The following is a 23,439-nucleotide window of genomic DNA, read 5'->3' as shown; positions in this document are numbered from 1 at the left end:
TTATTATTGTTTTATTTTGCATAATAACCGCACATTATTCTGACTGCATGGCAACTATAACTACGTTCATTAACCTTCAGTTTATTTGATTGTCTTTTTTCCTCCGTTATTTCAAACAGCGATGAACGTTCGTATTTTTACACTCTTTCGTGGGATATGATTTATCAGATGAACTCAGTGATGCAGCCATAATAAACCGGACAAAAGGGTGAGAGGTGGCCGCTCGGTGTCAAAAAAAAAGCTTGAGATGGAGCAGTTTGCGGAGACCTTTGATCCCTCATCACTGACCTTGTGTTATTTCAGCCACCGGAGGAACCTCAATGGAAACAAGTTGAGCACGTTCCCCCCACGGTAAACATGATCCTGACACATTAGTGACCTGGGAGCTAAGCAGGATGAGCAGGTGGGGGGCACGAGCGGCGATGAGGTGGTACATTTTAAAAAAATGACAAAACTTAGACCCAAGTGAGTTATAATCTATCATTTAAAAAGAGATATGTCCACAAAGGCTTTTAAACTACGCCTCAGTTAAAGGCATGTGTACTAGCACGCGCATGTAATCTGCAATTTTTGAGAATTTTTTGCTTTCCTGAAAAGGTGAGGGAAAATACACCAGGCAACGTTTGTTCCCCCCACAGTCTGAGGCCGGCGGAGTGGTGCGTGCTGCAGCAAATACTGAGACACACTTTGTGTACAATTTGGCTCATTCGGTGTTTAATGTCAGCAGAGGGGTTTTCAACAATATCGCCTTTAATTGCACGGCTGTGCACGAGACCCGTTTGATGTTTACATGCACGTTGATCCCTCAGGTTGCACGGAGATGAAGGTCAGTCATGCACAGTGGCCTTTTGAAAATATGAAAGCGAAAACGCAAAGCATGTGTCAAAACGGCGAGAGGGAGAGAGAGTGAAGGCGCAAAGTTATGGCGCATGTTTGTTTCTCGTGTCGTAAAGCAACAAATCTTACTTACTGCTTTCGAAAGTGGAGTTTTTGTGCAGCATGTGCACTCACGCAAAAGCACAACAGTTTGATAGATGTAGTTATACAGGCCTAAAGTCTGATAGATGTTTATTAAGTTAAGGTATAAAAGAGCTCTTGATGCAGTGCGTAATTGGATAACAAAGACAACATTTGGCTTGACCCGTGCAAAGGATTAATGCAAATCAAACTGGCCTTCACGTTTAAATGGGAGATTGAAAATAAGTGAGCATAAAAAACACCTTGAATTAAAAAGATCGTTATATTAATTTCTAAATAAATCACTAAAATGTAATTCAAACATTGGCACAAGAGAAATATCTGCATGATGTTGGTATTTATTTTAAAACTGCAGGGCTAGATAGATTTTTTCCAAAAGGTTTAACATGTTCGCCTTTTGCTCACCTCATTTTGCGAGCATTATGTGTTTTTTTATATATATATATTTTTCTTTTTTTTTTATACAGTATTGCAGACGATGCTTGCTGTGTAATGGAGATTGAAGAAATAAAAAAACAACAACAACGTGACAATCCTTGAACGCACTAATATATCATTTACAAAGACAGCACACTGCCAATTAAATCACTGAAAACCAATCATTCATTTCCTCCCATTTCCGTAATGATGCCATTTGAAAGGTCAAGATGAAGGCTGGTGAAGTGAAGCGTAAAGCCACCTAAACTCTGGGTTTCCACCTTTTAGTTTTCATAACAAATATGTAGGGTTATTTTATTTCTAAAGGTTCAATCTTGGTCACAAAACTAAACTACGAAGAGATGAGAGGTATTAAATGAGAAATATATATTTTTAATTGCACATTATTAGATGTGTGTTTTCATGAAAATACTGAAATGTTGCCAGGTTTCACGGTTTCTTCTGATGTTATCCAAGTGGAGCTATTTTACGCGTTATTTATTCATGACAGCAGAAAAAAAGAGATCTTATCCTAAATCATGATTTTGCATTTTACTCACCCTATCTGTCTCAAAAACAAACGTTTTCATGGTGGTATATCCCAGTGTTTTCTGATGGGAGACAGCAGGACGAGGAGAGGGAAGGGGGGGGATCTCGGTGGACTTGTCATGTCAAACTTTTGGACCAATAGGTAAGCGTGTCTGTGCATTCTTCAACGTCCATTGGTGAGCTGAGCCAATCAGCGAGGGAGAAGCGCTGGAAGTCCAACCCCCTGATTTCAACAGATTGAAATGTAAGCCTGTCTCCAGAGCCGTCAGGAAACAGATCGAGAATTTTGTCCCTCTTGTTCCTTATCGCACAGGAAGCTTTCTGTGGACGCGGTTTTGGACGGTGGACACGCTGGACGCGGAGCAGGACCCACGCAGGAGGCACGTACCGGACACCGTATTCTTCGTTTGCGGCTTTAACACGATGGGTGAGTGCAAAGTTGGATCGGGTTTTTTTCTCGTCAGGGATGCAGCAGTGAGCGGTCCAACGGCCAAGGTGGGAAAAGTCTATCAAGATTACGTCTGTGTGAGATGTTTTGACGGGTCAGATTTACTGCTGAGCCGAGAGGCAAGACGACACAGGCAGACTGAATTATTCCATGTGTCAGTTACGCACGAGTTTTGGAGTTGACCACTGAACATCCGTGTGAAGTTTGCCCTGTGTGCACGACAACTATCAGTCAGCTATAAGTTGGTACTTTTAAGTCAAACATCATATTTAAGTCAGCGTGATAATTTGATGTTTCAGAGCTTCTCTTTCATTGTAAAACACTTCAGCTAAAATAGTGCTGTGCGTAAAAATGGAACCTTTTAAAATAAACTATGAACACAATGAGGAGAAATTGTCCACAAGGTTCACACAAAAATGTAAATAATGAGATTAAAAATGTGATTAAACAGTCGACTAATTTAAGTGTATATTAATGAAGGCTATCAGTAATTTTAGGTCTATTTATGTGTTTGATTTAACTCGGGTTTCAGTGGTAGGCCCTGGTTTGGTTACCTAATCTCTGTCTCATTGTTCTGCCCTTGTGTGTGTTTGTTTCTGACACCAGAGCCAGCCTTCGGTGAGGTGAACCAACTCGGTGGGGTTTTCGTGAACGGCAGGCCGCTCCCCAACGCCATCCGGCTTCGGATCGTGGAGCTGGCCCAGCTTGGGATTCGACCTTGTGACATCAGCAGGCAGCTGCGCGTCTCCCACGGCTGCGTCAGCAAGATCTTGGCCCGCTACAACGAGACCGGCTCCATCCTCCCTGGGGCCATCGGTGGCAGCAAGCCGAGGGTCACCACACCCACCGTGGTCAAGCACATACGGACATACAAGCAGAGAGACCCGGGGATTTTTGCCTGGGAGATCCGAGATAGGCTACTCGCAGACGGGGTGTGTGACAAGTTCAATCTGCCCTCCGTCAGCTCAATCAGCCGGATCTTGCGCAACAAGATCGGGAATCTGACCCAGCAGAGCCAGTACGAGTCCGGCAAGCAGGCGCCTCATCCACCGCCCCAACCAACGTTACCCTACAACCACTTATACTCATACCCGACCTCCAAAGTGCCCAATCCCGCCGGCATGCCCACCCTCCCCGGACACATGGCCATGCACAGGATATGGCCCTCGTCGCACTCTGTAACAGACATTCTGGGGATACGGTCTATTACAGAGCAACAAAGTAAGCATGGCAGCATTCGGGGCGGTTGCATTTGTTTATTGCAGTACATTTAAACCACTTTTTGAAGGGGTTTTGCGCGCAAGAGTGCAAATGTGTGCATGTGTGTATGTTTGGAGAGAGTCCATTAAAGGCCTCTAAAATAAGTATTTTAGCATTTTAAACTCTTTGGCCTCTGCAGAGTCAGAGCTTGACCTGCCTGCTGATATTGATTTGAGAGGGAGGCAGGTTAGGTCAGAAACAGATGGTCAGGCTTGCAGTAATAATTAAAGCGGCGGATGTGGAATATTAGAGGGACAGCGGAGGGGAAAGGCGGTGAGATGAAGTGCATCAGAATGAGGTGTGCTGAATGTTTGCCATGAGCTGCAGCCAGACATTTTGTTCAGCAGGGTTCAGGAAGAACAGGCTCACATTAGGAAGTTTCTTTTCTTGCTGCATGCTGTTTGTCGTTCACATGCAGGTATTGCGGCCCTCATAGCTTTGGCTCGCATTCAACGAGACCACAAACTGTTTTGGAAACAGTGAAACAGGATCCGGCATAAATCAGTGTTAATGGTCGGCTCGGTGTTGTGAAAGGGATTTTCTGAGAGCTTGTTTTCCAGGAGGAGGAAGGGAAGCGCTGTCAGTCCGTCAGCAAAGCGGGCCCTTGCTGTCAGGATTCATGGGCAGAAACACGAAAAAAAGCCTTTACATTTACAAAGCTAGGAGTAAAACTGAACCCTAATCTAAATCAGACAAATGAGGCAGATACCCACGAGAAATCAGGTGTTTGAAAAGCTGAATGTATTTATGTTTTCAATATTCACATGGGGCAGATTTATTTTAGAAGATGAGAGTTCATCTGATCACAAATTTCGACAGTTTATTTAAACAAGTTTAATAATTTTATGTGAAGCAAAATTAATTTAAAATATGTGGAATATTAATATAACAGACTAGTTTACGTTATTTTTTCGCGCATGAGGACACACTGACCTAAATGGACATAGAGTAAAACAATTAAAGCGTGCCAAAAAAAAGAAAACCTCTGTATTGATTTAAGCTTTGGTTGGCCTACTGTTGTCGTTGTAAGCGATGGGGGCTGTGTATTATATGATATCCATCACTCACATAAGGAGGGACACAGTGAGCGTAAATCTAATTTGTCCCGCACAGGAAGACGTTATGGTGGGTTTAAAACGTCCCTGACCCACCGGAGAGTCGTGCAATCTCCAACTGAGCCTCAAACACGTCTTAACACGTTTATATATAGACCAACGCACGCTAAGAAATATGAAGAATATTCCACTTCTTTTTCATTTTTTTTTTTTTTTAAATTTTTAGTCAATATTCTGAACAGATCAAAATGAGGCCTGCTCAAATGAGGATTAATGGTTGAAGAAAATGACTTGAACCAGAGAAAATGTGTAAAACTTTTAATGCAGGAAGATATAATTTAACCCTTTCAGTATCACATGATGTTTAATTGTTTGATAATTAAACTGATATTTTTTAAGATAGGTAACTTGAATTTAAACTTCCCTTAGACATTTTACGCGCAAGTTAGCGCATCACTGCGCGCGCAATTTGGGCGTAAGCTTTCGCATATATGCTGCTTTGATGTACCATGTCATCGGGTTAATTGTCTCGCGCAGCCTGGCTCACCTGGGCCTGATGGGTGCAGGAGTATCAGCGGCCTATGATGGGAAGTTCAACTCTTTCTCCTAATCCAAAAAAAAAAAAAAAATCTCCCCTCTGACTTTCCTCTCCTCTCTCTGTCTGTCTGTCTCTTCTGCCCCCACCAGTTAGTGACAGTCCATCCTTTCCCAGCGCCAAACTAGAGGACTGGAGCGCTATAAACAGGACTAATTTCCCACCAGCAAGCTCTGCACTAGTCAATGGCATGGATAAACCGCATTTAGAACCTGAAGCAAAATACTCACAGGTAAAAAAAAAGTATCATGGACACCTTTCATTTTTTTTAACTTAAACAAAAGTAAAAATACTTTATCTGGACTTCTGACAGCAGACTTAAACGAAGCTTGGACTATTTTATAATATTTGTATCATTTTGTGGTTAGAAGATTTCCCCCTTTTTACAGCATTAACGCGCTCCTTTACTGGTTATAGCAAGCAATAATGTATTATGTTAATGTCTCATTATTTATCATTCTGGATTCACTGCCTTTCCTTTAAGTCCACTGTATGGTCAGTGATTTTGTGACTCGTCTGGGTGTAAATGATCTCATAATTGGCAGGTTAAATGGTTTTAGATCTCCCAGCTCCTCTCTTGGTTCTTGATTTCCAGCTTGGATTGGTGGCTTTAACAAAATAATTGCTGCGTTTTGAACACTCAGAAATTGTGGCTGTATTAATGAAACAGCCAGCAAATTAAGGAACGTGTGTTCTTAGTTTCCTGTTGGAATATTGTAGCTTCCGAGACCCATATTTCGTATTATAACATGCTTTTAGTCATGGCATTAAACTTCATACTGACCACTGCAGAATTTGTCTTGTTAAGCTCTAATAATGAGACTTTTACAGTAATACAGCAGCTGCTATTATACATTGGACGTTCAGACATATTCGGGACTTTAACTTTGGAGTACTGATTGGATAAATAAACATGAAAATCATAAAGAAAGCAAGATGACTCCATACACAGCTTTTACAATATTTGATAGTATTTTAAAAAATATCTAATTTATGATTTTCCATACAAGCCTACTCACATTAATGTCTTTACTTCCAAGACATATTTTATGCTAATAGTTTATGAAAACGTTTTTTTTATAGGTTTTATTTTCAGATGGACTACAATGACGCCATGTTTGCGCGCGCGCGCTTGTCCCTCTTATGTCTTACAGGGGTGCAATTCCAGATACAAACATAAACAATTTCATGCGGCTTATTTTTATTTTACCTTTACATCCTGGAGCAGCTTTCATGGTCATTACATTAGTAGTGAGATTAGCAGAAGTTGCAGCACAAAGTGGACACAGTGAAGTGTCTGAGCCAAAGAGCTAGAAAAAAAGACACAAGTGGGCCATTAAGGGCAGAAAATAACAACTCTATAAATTACAGAGTTTACTGCAGGAAAAACAAAGCATGGAGGATTCTGACACTGAGGGTTTAAACAGGCAGCTACAGCTGAGATCTGATGTCACACAGATCTGCTTTTTCATTTGTTAGGGACACACATACTAAGATGACATGCACGAGTTGTGCTGTTGCTAAAATGTGTTATTTTCTGGCACGCCTAGTTTACACTTAAAGGACTCGTTCATATGTGTTTGTAGCTGCTTCAGTGATTTTAGTTGTTTTATTTTGTTAAATCAGAGTCGTTTCACTTTCAGGCCAGAAGCTGCAGTAATGTGTCATGTAGACGCTATTCAGAGGGCACAAGCATCCATAGTAATCTCAGGTTTTTCTCCAGAAAAATAAGATGAAGACTATCATTAAAAAAAAGAATTTAAGGTTAAATCACGAACTCGGAAGCGCACGCGGTGGCACGAAAGTGATACGCTCAAGTTTCGATATATAATAAAAAACAACAAAAAAAAAAAAAACAGTTTAGGCTATTATTCAGAAAATAAATAAATAATACTTTTAATGATTTGTTACATAATCAAAATGATCTCAGTGTGACAAAGTAGGTCCGCGTGAGTTGTAATTATTTGTCAGAATGACGTCATGCTTTGGACATTCCTCATTCAAATCTAATTTTACTTTAATAAAACGGCTTCTTTAAAAAGCCACCCGAACAGCCAGGCAGGTAGAACATATTAAAAATATTGTAAGAAAAGATAACATTGACCTCAGCTTTTATTTGTATACTTTGAAAAATATGAGTTTTAAATGATAGTTGTGTAATTGTTAATAAGGCCCACACTTTGTTTCTTACAAATGATGCCTGTTTACATATTTTCCAACAACAACAATTTAAAAGCTGTTTAAGCAATTTTTCACTTTTTCTGTACAATAAATAAAACATCTAAATTCTAAGATAAACGGTCTGTACTGTAAATAAACACTTAGTTTAACCGTGTATTACCTTCATGTAATAAGGGAAAGAATTACAGGTAGATCCAAACAAATGCATTAGTCTGACTCAGGTTCTCTGTCATAAAAAAAACATCCTCTTTTTGTAAACCCTGAACATGGTGTGAATTTAGAGTCAGGTACTTTAGTGGTTTGTAAGGCTGCAGTTAGTTCAGTTCTTGTAGTGGAGGGCGAGTGCGTATGGACACAGTATATACTGTACTTGTTTATATGTGCTGTAGCTGTGTTTGTGTGTGTGTGTGTGTGTGTGTGTGTGTGTGTGTGTGTGTGTGCCTGTGTGCGTTTGTGTGTTACATGTGGTGCTTTGCTTCACTGGACGATGTGACAAACGATGTGAAAAATGTTTAGCTTGATTATCTGATTTAAATGAAAAAGAATAGTTTGAAGTCGTGTATCATGGCCTGTCTGTATAATACGTCTCAGCATCGTTTTGGAGAGTGAAGACACGTATACATACAAACACATAGACGGACACTCAGCAAGACACCCACAATCACCCAACACAGACCCACAGACACCCACAAAACCCGGTTTCGCTCTATGCTCATGTTGTTTAAGAACCACAAAAGTTAGCTTAGGAGGATATTTTGTCTTTTATTTCATCAATGTAAGTGAGTCAAAGAAACAGAGGTGATCCAAATTTTAAAAATAATTCTGTCGTCTCAGACCACCCAGGATCAGAAATTCGGCCTCCCTGCTGAAAAGCTTTGGTGAATTCCTCGACTTAACTCCTGTCGCTGTGCCAGAAACGCAAAAGCCCATTCATGCTCTGAATGCAGCTCGCCTCCTTCTCTATCATATTTCTCCTCTTCCTGCGCTTTCACTCTCAATCTCTCATGACATCTGTTTTGTGGCGCCCCCCCCCCCCCCCACCCTTGCTCCCACCCAACCACCCTGTCTCCCATCGCCTGACGTGGTACATCAACGCCCGCTGAGGAAAACGTCCCTTTTTTTAAGGCAGAAAACAAACCTCACAGACAGATGGGCAACCACACATGTATGTTTTTTATGTTTAATATGCTCCAGGGGCATGAGAGCGCATAACTGATCAGTCATACTTTCATCAGAATTGGGTAAATTGCTTTTTTATGTGGTGGCTGTGAAGTCAGGGTTTAAGTTTCTGCTGTTTATAATTGAACCTACATCACTGTTGCTTTCACTTTAAGCTCTTTTCCTCCAAACTCAGCTGATTTAATAATGTTCCTGAAGCAAATACATTACTTTGTTCACTCTGATGGAAAAGGGAAATGCTCTGAACTCTGATTTCTGAGGTCGAGTCTGCACCCTAACAAAACAATAGGTAGATGGGAAATTCAATGCATCAAAGCAGATTTCCGGCTATGATCCACTTCTCACTCGTCTGTGCCCAGATGCCAAACACAGGAGCGCTTCTGCTCTTTATAATTCACCCAACATCTCTGTTGCTTCTCTTTAAGCTTTTTATCCTCATGGGCAGCTGCTTGTGTGCAGGATCAACACATAATGTGGAATTAATACTGTGTGTGTGAAATAATTTACAGTTTGCAAGAAAGAAAAAAAGGGTTCATGTTTAAGGTTTTTTTTTTTTTTTTAAATTGCAGGGAGCCTTAAAATTAAGTTATTAACAAGATTTCCCCTCAGCTTTATTCTGGAATATGCTGTATACTTTTAAATATGTTTATACACTGGAGAACAACAGAATTAGACAGTTTAAAACTATAAAGTAAACGCTCAGACATTAAGGTGCATATTGACTTTATAGATATACCGGCTAAAAGGTTCATTTTTACCATCTTTTTCCCTGATGTTCGACAGCTTACCGACACTGTTGAGTTCACTTTCTGCCTTTTTTCTTCAAAGATCAGCTGCTTGTAGAAAAATCTGCACAAGAGATTAATTTAACGGAAAATAATTTTCTTTTTTAAAATGTTGGAATAAAGAGATGGATTGGAATTTCTTTAAACTCTTTAATGTGTGAAAACCAGTTTCAGATGTGAAGGTTTAACATATAGCAAAGTATTTTACATGCTAACATTCATACTTTTGTTCTTTTTACCCCGTCTAGACGCAGAGTGGCTTGCCCACAGTGAACAGCTATGTCACAGCACCCAGCATCCCTCCCTACCACCCAACCACCCAAGTGTCACCCTACATGGGGTACAGCGCCACCACCTCGGCCTATGTGACCGGACCCACATGGCAGCCGGCCAATGGCAATGCTCTATCTCCCCACAGCTGTGACATCGCCGCCCCGCTGGCCTTCAAGAGCATGACAGCCGGCCGTGACACCATCCACCCCGTCACCGCCTCGGTGCTGTGAAGACTGATGATGAAGGAGGGGGAGGAGGAGGGGAGACGGCGAAGACAGGAGACGCCGAGTCTGTCCCCTGTGGCTTCATCCAGCCTCCTCTCTATGAAGGACTCGGCCCCAGGACCCATATTTGTGCCGCTCTGTAAGAATTCCCCCTCCTCCACCTCCTTCTACACACAAGGAATAAAAAGTCCATCTTTTTTTTTTTTTTTTTTTTTTACAACAAACTTGTGTGAAAGAACTCGCAGGACAGGTGAAAACTGAAGTACTGATGTATGACTGCTCCTCCATCCATCAACACACCTCCTCAGATTCTTTAACCGCACACTTCTGCAAAATGTCTTTGGGCAAAACGGGGTAAAGTACAACTTCATAAACAATCAGAGAAGAGTGGGAAACAAACTTTGCATTAGTGTTTCAGGGTGCTTCATAACTGCTCTTGTTTTTATATGTTTGTAAGCTTTGTGTTACTGTGTTATGTTTTGATAAAATTAAGTGTCTTATGGAGCGTTGTTTTCCCACTTCTCGAAAAAAATGCAGCCCATGCAGGAGCTCCACAGAGAAGTTTTATTTATTAGATTTAAGGTACGTTGAATGAAGTGCAATTAGCCGTACAGAGAGCATGGGGATCTCCACGCACGTTCAGACAAAATTGGCATCTGTCTTAAGTTGGAGCGGAGAGCATTAACAATTGATAAATGTTGCACAATGAAATTGAATGTATCTAATTAAATTGTTTGGCTGTCTTTTATGGGGTTTTGTAGCTTGTTTGGGATAAACCTTAATTTTTATTCTAAAAAAAAACAAAACAATAAGAACTAAAAAAATATTCATCTCTCTTTTTTGGCAGCTGCAGCATTTTTACATTCAGGGTATTGTAGCCTATAGACCTGTTTTACATGAGCAGGAAACTAATTTCCATTTTTTAAAATGTACGTGCTCCTACACGGCCTGGATGTTACCGAGCTCCATGGCTCACTAGTAAACTTCATCACAAATCAATTGAGACACAAAGTGTCTGTTGCCACAAAGCAATTTTAATATTTTAACCACTCCAGTCATTTAAAGAAGGTCCCTTTAAACCCAATATGGTCCTCTTTAAAAATTTTTTAATGGTTTTTCTCTCAAACAAAACTAATAGTAATTTTAGTTTAAAACAAATAAAGATTTAAATGAAGTGATGAAGATAGAAAACCATTAATGATAAAAGTGTATACTATTTAGTCTTTTTAGCTGTGCCAGCAGGAAGAAAAGTTGCTTTCTGTAATTATTATAAAAACATTTTTTGTGGGGGGGCGGGGAAGTACAATATTTTTCAGCTCTGCCTTGCTTTGTAAATAACAGTAAAGCTCTGACATGATAGAGTATAACTTCCAAACCGGTTTCAGTTATAAAAGAAAAGACTTCACTCAGATTGAGGCGTGTGTAAAACACAGTAAATCAGACCTTCACTGTTACATTAAATGCTAAAACTCGTGTTTCGGGGACTCCCAGACTCCTGGGGTGAGGTGGAGTCCACTGTGTGCATCCAGAACGCCACAAATAGACTCATTGGCCTGTGGTCTGCAAGGTCATCAGACATATGACCCAAAAGCTGCCACAGGCAGGCCGAAGTGGGGCCTGTCAGGGCCAACTCAACATGTTCATTACAAAAGAAAAGCACACAGCCGGGTTGACAAATGACATGTTTGAAGAAATGATGCAAAAATAGTCTGAAAGTTATGGGGGGGTGGGGGGTAGGGGGGGTAGAGTAATAAATTATGACTGTGTCTGGCAAGCCCTGTCTAGCCCTGCACTGGAAACCAGAGATTTAAACAAACGAGGCTGCAGCAGATGCAGATTATTAACTTGATAAAAGTGCTCACCTGCTCTTTCACATAGCTCTCCCTGCTGCTGAGGGTTCAGAGAGTGGTTTGCTGTCGATACGGCCCCGTGTTTCCATTCCTGCAGCATAAACAACCCCTGCATGCGACAGTGTCAACAGTCCTTCCCCATGCAGGGGCTGATTTGACTTGGAAAGCACTCTTCCCCGCATCCAGTGGTCACGGACCGTTGCTCAGGGATCGTAGTGTTTCTTTGACCGTATGTGAACCACATCACAGGGACGTGATGATCATACACTCTGAAACCAGTCAGCCAGCCCTCACGGCTGCCCCCCCCTTTACCATCCACCATCCATCACGTACAGTAAATGATGGTGAACTCTCTGAGTGGCATGAAAGAGTCGTTACATGCTCTGTTTTTTACCTCAGCCCTCCGCAAAACAAGGACAAACAACTTTTCCTTTCAACTAGGCTGCATGAAGCGAGCCTGTCTCCTCTGAGTCACACAGAGAAATTAAAATGCGGTTGTCTTAATGACACCAGTATTTAAAAAATAAGAACAATGTGTTTTCTCGACAGGAGGAATCGCTTCTTCTGCCCTCCAAGTCTAACATTGGTCAGCCTCGTGGAAGCCAGGGTTGTTCTTTAAAAAATAGGGGCAGACACGTGTTTATAATTAATGATGTTGAGTCTGACTTCAGTGTCATATGGTTATCTTTACTTCTCCACATGCAATCAGAAACAAGACAGCCTTTTCCAGAGTAACAAAGAGCAGAGCATGCATCGCTGGCAGAACACAACGCTCCGTGCATGTTCCTGCTCAATGGACATTTTTAAAAACCAGCTGAGAACATCCAGAGTATTTTCTTAATGCCTTAGAACAGCAGCGCTGAGCACACAGGTGAGTCAAACCTCTCGGAAAGAAAAAGAAAAAAGAAAAATCAACTGTCTGGGGCCATGTATTTGATATGTAAGCATGTGCAGGGGTGTAAGAGTGCGTGTGTTATTTAGTACCAGTAAAATCAGCCAGGCCTCGAATTATGCATCACACTTAAGCCTTAATATAATCCAAACAGATGGGTAAATACATTTATTCCCATACACTGTGCCGATAAAGACACAAGATGTTTTTTGAAGCAGGCTGTAAATTTATTTCTAATTAAGAATTTTTTTTTCTCCTGACTTTTACATTTTGGGGCCTTTTGCCTTTATCAGATAGGACAGCTGAAGACAGACTAGACATGTTGGAAGGAGAGAGAGGGGACTAGATGCGGCATAGGGCCCAAGTGGGATTCGGACCCGGGTTAGTGGGACTTCCAAGATTGTTGCAAACATCCTGAAGTAAGATTCTGAAAATCCTGTAAAAATACATTATTATGAAGTTTAAAGTTATAAATCTGGTTGTCTTTGACTCCCTAAGGCAATCTGTGGCTAATGTTGGCTTCTATTGATTCTAGGTTATCAGGTATGGATATAATCATGTGTCATGCCAGTAGTAAACAGCATATTTCTTTAAAGCATGACACTGGTATGGGAGTGGTATTCAGTTTTTTTGCACATTCAGACATTCATGCAAAAACCGACATCTAAACATCTTTTGATAGGAGCCATGTTCAAACAGCAGGTTTGTCACAGTGGAGCTGAATTGAAATGTTCGAGGTGAAGATTTGATGTGAAGAAAACAAGGCGAAGGGAGAATTTTCAGCTGAGGATTTGTAATGATTGTGGTGCGCAGGGAATTCAGGTGAAGGGTGTCTCTGTTGCCTCAGCTAGCAGCAATGCATGGCAAGTTGTCAAGTATAAATACAAAAGGTAAGCATTCATCACCCTATTACAGAAATGACACGTTAAATGCTTACAATTCCATTAGTCTGCAGGCTGCACTTGTGGTCTATCACTTCATAACCCCCCCCCCCCCCCCCCCCCCCCCCAAGGGAAAAAAACAGGAGCCGTTCTATTTTTGAGAAGACTCCCACATTAATGACGACCATTAAATTCTAACGTGGCTCAGTACAAGAGACTACCACAATGGGCTCAGATGATCCTAAAGAGCAGCCACTAAAGTGGTGCAACAGGTGTGTGTGTGTGTGTGTTTGCATGGTGTGTGTGAGAATATTTGTGTAAGAGACAGACGGGCAGAGGGAGAAAAGTTGGGCGCTCAAGTCCTGCAGCCACATTTGCATTTCTTGAGCTTGTTGTTTTAGCTTCCACTAAAGCTATGTTCACTCACCATCTTCCTGATAGAGAGGAAAAGAGGCTGCAAGCCGGTTGGCTAATACGACTTCTACCGCTGACAGGTTCCCAAACAACAAAGTGGTACGATGTGGGGGAAGAGAAGGAAAGAAGGTGATACGCCTACGTTAACACCCTCGAACACACAAAGAGAGAGAAAAACATTCAACAGCACAAACAGGCAGTTACACGACAAGGCTGTTGCAACATAGAAAAACTACAAGTCACCATTAGTCTGGCCAGAATGAAGGCGGAGGATTCATGGATGCAGTTGGCTAAAAACCCACCAGATACATCAAAAACTTATCATACATTATCAATTCAATTATACAGGAATCCATTTTCAGAAATAACTCATTGAAATGAGATAAAGAAAAGTAAATCCTATGTACTCCAATCCCCAAAGATGAAAGAAAATAAAGTGCTTTATGCTTTATAAAACCCAACTACACACACACACACACACACGCATGTTCGTGTATAACTGCATACACTTACATACACACACCAAGTGAGGAGTTCAATTTCGTTCGCTTTTATTTTTTACCAACATATAAAATTCATATCCTACAAATGCTTACAAAACCGATGAAAGCTTGAAAAAATACATTTTATATGAGTACAAATTAAAAGAATTTCATGGAAATATCAGTCGCCACATTTTTTTTTTTTTTTGATTAAAAAAGTTCTGCAAAAAGCCCATTCATCAGCATAAAGGAAAGTGTAGTCACATCTGTTTGTGATCTAGAGTAAGGCTTAGTGATATGATCACAAATGAAATACTATCATATACTATACTTGTATGTGCGCGGAAAGAGAGGTGTGTGTGTGTTACAGATGTGCTGCAGTAGAGAGACCTCAGCCATCATTTTATATTCATCGATAAAAAGGGGCGTTTGAGCCACTGAGAGACCAACTTGAGTCCAGTAGAGCTCTGCTCAGGTTTGAATGAAAGAAAGTACGACTCATTTAAACTCGATAAGTGCTTCTTTTTTTTTTGTCATATCACATGTATGCTAATATGTGAAGCTCACATTATTTTATGTTTTTAATCATGGACTGAGCATAACAGTCCCATTAAGCCGTGCTGAGCTTTGTTACAAAACTCGTACTGCTCGTGCTTCTTTAGGGCTGTGCGTGGGTGGGTTTTCACACAACAACTCCACGACTGTCATCAGATTGGGATTCAAATGTGTTACATTTGGATTCATTGGAGGACAAAGGTATATGAAGTCACCTTATTTCTAGAGATCCGCCTAATTTAAACAACTAAAAAGATCGTAGGGAGCACAAAATGCATCTACCTTTTAATGTAAATGAATGCAAATTTGTGAGAGACATCGATTTCCTTTTAGACCCCATTACATAGGGTGAGTCATTTTTCTATCCAAACTGTATTTTCTAAATAATGCAGCTGTTCTCACTCCTGAGGAACTTTAAGAAGATGCAGTTTTACCTATTGAAAGCTGCATTTTAAAGATGTAAAATGTTTAAAGAAGTTATTGTAGTGATGATACGGTATTTTGCAGAATAGGTTGGTGTATTTAAGATTTAAAAACAAACACTTTGGTCTGACTTTTTCTGGGGTCAGTAAACAATATCTTAACTAAGGAATAATCCATAAGGCACTCTGTTGGTTGTCCTTTCTCCTACTTAATTGCAGTTGTTACCAATTTCTCTGTAGCCATCCAGACACATACTCATAAACCAGCAGCATCACCGCTCCACCTGTAACAAAAGACAGAGTGAATAAAACCCATCCTTCAATAAACCATTCGAGCCGAGATTAAGGGTCAGGTGTTCTTAAATGCAGCTGCAGAGGTTCTACTGCATGATAGATTTAAATTACATGGTTGGAAAAATCAGGAAAGATTTATTTTCAGGTAATCCTAGATTATATATTCCCATTTCAATACTGCAAAAACATCAGAAAAACATTGATAAGATGGAATGGGACTTATATAAATGTCTCTGTGTGTGTCCTCATTTGTAGCTCCAATGAAAGGGTGAATTTATGTCTTTGGAAACTCTGTCAAGATGAATAATTTCAAAGTTTATGGACATAAAAATAGCATTCTCCCAAACAAAAACAAAGCTCACAAATGAACCCTTTCATCTGTTGTAAAAAAGCTATTTGGGCATCACTAGGACAGTCTGAATATGGGTAGTAAGAATGTTTCTCTTTACCTGGTCCAAGCCTCATTATCTTTGGCACCAACCCCTTATAAAGTGCCAAATACCTACAAAATAAGGATGCAGGATGTTAATAATTTGCAAAATACAAAAGTTAAGCACAGCAGGATGTGTGTGATATTTCGTGTGTGGAAAGGCGGGTGTGTGTTGCTGAGTTCACGCCTGTGTGTCTGTCTGTTTGCCTGCCTGTCACCCACTCAGGTACATACAGTCGGGGTCTTACGGCCAATGTTGGCGAGGACCTGCCCCTTAATGCATTCAAGGTGATCAGTGGCGGCCTGCCTCCGCCTCATGCTCCCTGTCCCGCTCCCTGCCCCCGCCACTGATGGCGTTAATAAGGCTCGACCCACTTCCTCCCTGGCCCTCTGTCTGATTAGATTGACCCGTGGAGCGCCGCGCGGCTCGTTAGGGTCTGCTTAACGACGTCTCCCATAGGGACCACTAATTAGCTGGGACTGTGTTGTGTTAGAGAAGGGGGACTGGATGTGGCGGCGGGGGCACCCTCCATGCACCCCTGCAACGACAACGTTTCAGTGGCGTTCCTGCAGCAGCCCCCGAGGGCTCCTGTGTCCACTAACTACAAACATGTCGCTGGCCCTTGTCTCGCGGAGCCGCATGGGGGGGAAAGTGGACGGCTAAGGGCAATTGCTAACATAACATACATCATTCCTTGAAGCTTCCATTTAGAACTGTCATTCTCTGAGGCTAGAAAATATGTTAACATTTACTGTACAACTGACAGACTGCAGAAATGTATGATCACACATGAGGCGAACACGGTCCAAGGTGTAACGTCACTATTTGGATTCCGGTCATCAGATCACAGCTTTGCATCAAGCTGCTCGTTCACTTCCAGTGTTGTTAGTGTAGGAAACACACACTGCACAATCAAACCCTGCTAACTTGTAGCTGCAGCTGCTACATTTGTCTTTTCTGACAGCCTGCTTGGCAGATCACCAAGAATGAATTGTTAACAAAGCACACAAAGTGGCTCATTAATTCTTGGATGAACCCGTGACAGTATTTTTGAATTTTGCCCGGACTACTCCCATCTTACCCCCCCCCCCCCCCCCCCCTTGTTCGTACCCCTCCTCCCGGTACACCAGCGCCATGGTCTGGAAGCAGGTGCGGTACTTGATCTCTCCGGGCACAGGCTGGGGGCCTTGGATGCGGCTCTTGGCTACGTCAAAGGGAATGTTCACGCAGGAGGAGATGGTCCCAGACACAAGTCCGATGGTGAACTTTCTCATAAACTCAAGTGTCGGGTTCTGGGAATAAAAGGAAGGAACACAGGATTTAGATAAATGAATACCATGTCTAGTGTTGGAAGAGTGAAGCTAAAAGCATTTCTCTTTCAGCCACCAACTACATGGACTTGAAATGTTAATGCACATTGTACAAAGACATTCTTTGCTTCTCTGTCGCAAAAAGAACAACATTCATCACGTGCACAGCCATAACAGTGGTAAAAAGTTCACATGTAAAAACAAGAGGAATAATCGAGTGCATAAAATCCTTCAATGTTACAGGACTTCTTGGTCTTTATGGCACCTTGCACTTTACTGCACATTAAATGTGATGTTAAAAAAAACATATTATTGAAGAATTTATATTCTGGGCATGGCTGTAAGAAAAAAAAGAGGTAGGGTGGGTCAGAGGAAGTTCAATCACATCAGTAAATACCTTCCTTCTGTGCCTCAATTTGTTTTTGAAATTTCTGCTGTTAACGGCACAAAAATGGCAAAAATGTATTTGAAGTACTTTAGTCACTACACAAATATTCATCACTGAAAAATCTAGTTAAACTGCACATTTGTCTTCCTGTATTTTGCTGCCCTCTAACACAGAACTTTTCTGCATTGAGTTCAGGAGTTAACGAAAAATGACGGCAAAACACATAAACACAACTTGGAGCAACAGAGGAGAGCAGCATCATGACACTGACACAATAAATAGAAAGACTGTGTGTATATAAATGTAAGCAAATGTGAGGGGGAGCATGGGGGGGGGGGGGGGGGGGTTGCTTGTGCATATGATTGCAAAGCTGCCATGAAAGCCCTGATCATTTTATGGTAGCAGGGGGCAGATTAGTGCTTCCTGACTGCGGTGCCGCACTCTGATTGGCTGAGCAGAAGCACATGTTCTTCGGGGAGCCAGGACGGAGGATTTATAAACAGGGTGCATGCAGGCAGACTGGGGAGGCATATGGGGACAATTTGGGTAATTGGGCTGTGACTCGGCACAGGGGTATTACTGTACCAAAGAAGCCCAGACTCAGAGAGCTCTGACAGCTAATTGGCCGGGATATTTTTACAAATGACAGCAGCCTCTCTAGGTCTGGGCCTTTCTCAAGCGGCTGGACACCCTGAGAGCCGAGGTAAATCAACAACTAATCTCACTTCTTCTCTCTTCTTTTTTTTTTCTTCCCCCAAGTGGGATGGTGGGAAGGGGCTTACATACCCACGGCCTAAGTACACCCATCAACCCACTTCCTAACAGCCTTAAGCAAACATCCTCTCACACATTCAGCTGCCAACGACGGCCGTGTGCTATCTGCCTCCTCTGTACTGGTGAAATGCTGATACAAGAGAAGCCTGAGCTCGGCCGCCTCCGTTTGAATATGGACACGTTTGAGTTGTAAGCTAATCGCTCATGTGGCTCACAAAAAAAAAAGCTTGGAGGAACGCCACTCTCAGCTCAGACTGTAAGCCTGTCGAAGCCACAAAATTCATATTCCCTTTCTGTCTCGACAATAGCCGTCGTTAGCCTCTCACAAACAGAATCCTTCAATCAAATTGGCGGATAATTCCCAAAAGAAACGGCTGCAATCTAAGACGAGAGCTATTTGGGTCATCCGGCCACATAATTATCATTCAGAGGATGACCACTTGGTTCTCTGTACATCATGCGTCACTGGAAAAATGTTGAAAATATAGCAAAGCCTTGGCTCCCACTGTAGCCTCCTCTTGAAAATAGTATCGCTGTCTGCTTCCAATTAGTTCATTGGGGTTAATCTAATGCTCCAGTTTGTACATGTGGAATCGGCGTATGGTAACGTTTCCGTTAAACAAAATTAACTTTTGTTTGGGCCATCAGGCTCTGCCGGATGTGTAATGTGAAACTTTGAGGATGTTATGAAGAGCAAACAGACGGGGTATTAGCTGGACTGATCTTACAAGCTCCTCTCTGATTTTTAGCTTCCTCCTTGCCATGGCAGGCAGGATCACTAATCATGCTGTCAAACACTTTGCAGTTTTGCAGAATTGGCTCGGACACGTGCGGATCATATAGCCTGGAGTTAGCAACAATTAGGTGAAGTCAAGGTTACCGACACACACAAAAAAAAAAAACTGAATCGATGCGTTGGCCACTTGGTCCAAGTTTACATTTGTCGGCGAAAACAGGGACCATAACAGAAGGTAGAAGATTCTGGGATTCATATTACCGGGTTAGTAGGAATAGCATCCTTGACATTAAAGTAGAAGCCAAAGTAGATCATGTTGAACACTCCATGGCGTCCCAGTGTTGAAGTCAATCCTTTGTTCAGGCCCTTCAGTCCAAATCCGTCTGAATTTATTATGCGTCTTGCTTGGGCGAACGAGGAGGGTTGCTGTGTTGGAGAATTCAAAAGAAGGACATGTCAACTACTGACTAAAGTAGCACACGTTGGAAACACTTTATGAACGAGACAGAACTTATTTTTTCAAACAACCTCTTTGAAGGAGTCTCTGTTGGCCTGGAGACTGACTTTCACCACCTCGAAAGGGTTGACGACAACAGCTTCAGTCAAGCCAGCACCGAGCCCCGCTACAGACAGCGCCTGGAGGGAGGGGGGGGGGGGGGGGGGGGGGGGGGGGGGAGAATGATTTAAGAAGTGAGAATGTGGAGATAATATTTGGGCAGAGACAGAGCAGATAAGACAGACTGATGCAGACCATGAGTCTAATGTGTCGACGTGTCCGGGCTACAGGAGCTGAATCCTGAAATCGTAGTTTCGATTTTCGAAAACTTGTTCCCCGAGTCCTTTTGTCTGGTTTAGAAATGGAAATTTGCTTCTGTCACTTCTGTCAGTGTGCTCGTTAGACAAGTGTTTAAAGATGCACAAGACACCTGCGTTTGTTATTATTCTGCAAAATGTGAGATGACAGACGGCAGGGAGAGGAAGGAGGGAACAGGAATGTGAACAAATGGATTAGGGTTAAACATATCTACAAAGGTGGACATATGCTTCATAAACAGAGTCCCCTTTTTTAAACAACTTAAATATATTTAGTGTCATGTTATGGGATGGCAACAAGTGCATTCCCTTTTTATGGATGTAGATCCCGGATATGTAATTAACAGTGAATGTGGCAGTGCTACTCGTATTTGCATGTGGCTGTATAGGTCTGAATGTATGTATGCATGCTCACACAGAAGTGTAATGGGAACATGTCAAGAACGTGTCTAAAGCTCATTACTCTTCCTGCCTCTTTATCCTGCTGTCAAGGCCCGGGGACCCATCCTCTCAGACATGCCTCGTGATGTTTACACAGCCAGCCGGCAACGTTTTAATTCCTTATTTGTATTATTACTGTGTGTGTCCTCATTAATCAGAGTGAAGGCATTCAGCTGTGCCACACTGAACAGGAGAGAGAGAGAGAGAGAGAGAGAGAGAGAGAGGAGAGAGAGAGACAGACATTCATGGCCGATCTCTAATTCGCTTGCACTAATGATCCGATGTGATTACTGCACTTGATACGTGAGGGCCTCTGGGGGAAATGAGGTTGGAGGCACTTGAGGAAGGGGAAGATGAAGAGATAGAGAGGGAGGTGAAGGCGGAGGAAGGGGGAGGGGGAAAGGGAGCATGATGGATGGGACAGGTAAACATTTCTCCACTATTGGCTGTAAAAACAAGACGAGGATACGCGCCGTGCTGGGGCAGCCTCGGCGTAACGTTGCAGGTAAGCCATCCATCACAGCTGACACTTGGCTGCCACCTGAATAGGCGGTGTGTGGCGACCGCACCCCAGCAAGGCAAATCTGTCTAGCTTTAAACTCTGACTAACTCTGAGTGTAACAGAAACCAGATTAGTCAAGAGGGATGAAACCTCTTGTAGGTTCACGGCCTCTGGTGTATCCACTCCAAAGAATTCAAACAGATGAGGAGTCTGTTTAATAAGAAAGTGTTATGCCTCGTCATTGTTTGGCTTAGCTACTTAGGTGTTTGAGGCGTTCACTTCCTTATAAATGGGAATCAAATCTTTTCATCTATGGTACTAAATAAGGGTTGTTCCAATTCAAATACAAGAATGCATTGGCAGTGCCGTTAAAAAGGGCCTTAAATCCTGGATAGGTGAGAGTGCCAGTCATCCATTATTATGACTAATGAGCACTTCATCTTCTTTTCTAAAAAACTAATGTATGTGTATATATATATATATATATCTATATATCTATATATATATATATATATATATACTATTTTTTTGTATAGATAAATCAACAGAAAAATAAATCAACAGAAATGAAAGTGTTAAAAACTAAAGAATCTGAATCGGTTTTATTGCCAAGTACATTTACATATGGGAGGAATTTGTCTTGGTGTAATGGTACGAAAAAAAAAAAAAAACTAAAATAAAATATGAGAAGTAATTACCAATATATAAAATTGAATTTTATTTCTTCTCTCGTTATTTCATAAAGTTATTGATTAAACTTTCCTCCTGGGTGTTCGTGAACACTTTTCAATCAAGCTCATTTTAAAGGTGTTCTGAGCAACAGCTGATGGTTAGGTCTAGGTTTGGGATCCTGCATTCCAGTCCTCGAGGCTTCATTCAGACTTCAGGCAAATCTGATTTGAGTAACAAATCAGATTTTCTAGACAGACTGTCCTCACTTTAATTTGCAAAGGATTAGATCAGATTTGTGTGCAAGGGCAACTTCATCCTGTCTGCATGTGTTGCTGAGTCTAATATTTCAGAGCATACTGGCGAGGGGGCTTTTTAATGTGGAAGCATCAGAAGCGCAGGAAATGACAAACACCCTGCACACAAAAACAGCGACGTCGCATTGAAGTGTTTGGACATTAAAAACTCAGCAATCAGGAAGGGCTGGAAATCATTGCATCACCAGGGTGCTGGTTGGCCCAGCAGTGAGGTCACGCCCCATGTCTAGAGGCTTTTGTACTCGAAGTGAGCGACCTGAGTTTGTCTCCTACCGTACGCCCCCTTCCTGGAAGTCATTCCTCACTCTCTCTCACCTCCCCATTCACGCCTGTCCCCTTCAGTAACGGCATAAAACGCCCACAAAATAAATCTTGACAAAGTCAACACATCAGTAGTACATCAGCAGACCTTTGACTGATGAACCAAAATAGTATTTCATGCGCCTAATTTTCATCTAGATTTTATGCTTTTTGCAAAAATTGAAATTTGAACTCAAATGTGGACTAATAAAGATAAAATGCAAAAAAAACTGTACATCGCCTAAGGAACGAACTTCAATGAAAACTGTATTGGCTTGAAAGGGTATTCCCACACATTAGTCCCAACATTAGCTTCAGACAAAATAGAATAACAAACGTTTCCATTGGCTGCTCTGTTGCCTGGTTCAGGTAGGTACATGAGGCTGACCCCCTTTGAGCTCTCACTACACACACATCGCATGTGTTACAGCACCACTCTCCATTCATTCATTCTATTCCTCAACATGTCGCCCATGAAGTATGACGTGTGGTTCATATCCCTCTGACATTTGTAATTATGGAAAATCCTTACAGAATAATCTACTCAACACCTGCTGTGTACTGTATTCGGTTCGACGACATTGGGAACATTTTTTATAAAACTATGCAACACATCAAGTTATCATCAATGTAAGTTTGTCAACGGATTATCCAATCTTTACTGTTGTTATACAAACAGTGATACATCTTGAATGTTCTCATCAAGGATGCACTCATATGTGCTTAACATTTCTTTGACATGTTATTCTAGGTTCTGTTCACTTAATCCCTTCTTGAGAGGTCAACTCTTATCCTTCCAGTTATCAGGTGACCTGTCATTTAGGACGCAGAGCTGCCAGTACAACCCGCTTTATACTCGCCAAGACAATCACAAGACAGAGAATGTTTTTTTAGGAAAGAAAAAAGTAGATACAACATGCAAATACACTTCGAACTTAACCAGCAAGGACAGAAAGGCTTAAATGTCTGACTGAATGTGTTCATGTATTTCATGCATTTTAACAGAAAACAGCACTGAAAACCA

At 41.7% G+C, this 23,439-nt stretch overlaps 2 protein-coding genes across 4 annotated transcripts in view; one reads left to right on the top strand and one right to left on the bottom strand.

Moving 5' to 3' along the window:
• The first annotated feature begins 2,192 nt into the window (after window positions 1–2,192).
• pax9 (paired box 9) lies at window positions 2,193–10,709 on the top strand. Its single transcript, XM_079370614.1, has 4 exons — window positions 2,193–2,371; window positions 2,999–3,613; window positions 5,395–5,534; window positions 9,696–10,709. Exons 1-4 carry the CDS (start codon window positions 2,368–2,370, stop codon window positions 9,948–9,950), a joined length of 1,014 nt encoding a protein of 337 aa, XP_079226740.1. The 5' UTR covers window positions 2,193–2,367; the 3' UTR covers window positions 9,951–10,709.
• A 3,806-nt stretch (window positions 10,710–14,515) lies between these two features.
• The window catches only part of slc25a21 (solute carrier family 25 member 21), an 84,365-nt gene continuing 75,441 nt past the window's right edge, over window positions 14,516–23,439 (bottom strand). For all 3 annotated transcript variants that reach the window (XM_079369206.1, XM_079369207.1, XM_079369208.1), the window contains 5 exons: window positions 19,902–20,009; window positions 19,635–19,799; window positions 17,276–17,457; window positions 16,184–16,236; window positions 14,516–15,724 (listed from right to left, as the gene is read on the bottom strand). In XM_079369206.1, coding sequence (XP_079225332.1) covers window positions 15,663–15,724; window positions 16,184–16,236; window positions 17,276–17,457; window positions 19,635–19,799; window positions 19,902–20,009 — 570 coding nt within the window. In that variant the 3' untranslated portion in view covers window positions 14,516–15,662. The remainder of the gene's footprint in view (window positions 15,725–16,183; window positions 16,237–17,275; window positions 17,458–19,634; window positions 19,800–19,901; window positions 20,010–23,439) is intronic.

This window comes from Symphodus melops (assembly GCF_947650265.1).
Source record: "Symphodus melops genome assembly, chromosome: 19".
Taxonomy (NCBI): Eukaryota; Metazoa; Chordata; class Actinopteri; order Labriformes; family Labridae; genus Symphodus; species Symphodus melops.
The sequence above is the reverse complement of the archived record's forward strand: the minus strand, read 5'-3'. Positions and strand labels throughout refer to the sequence as shown.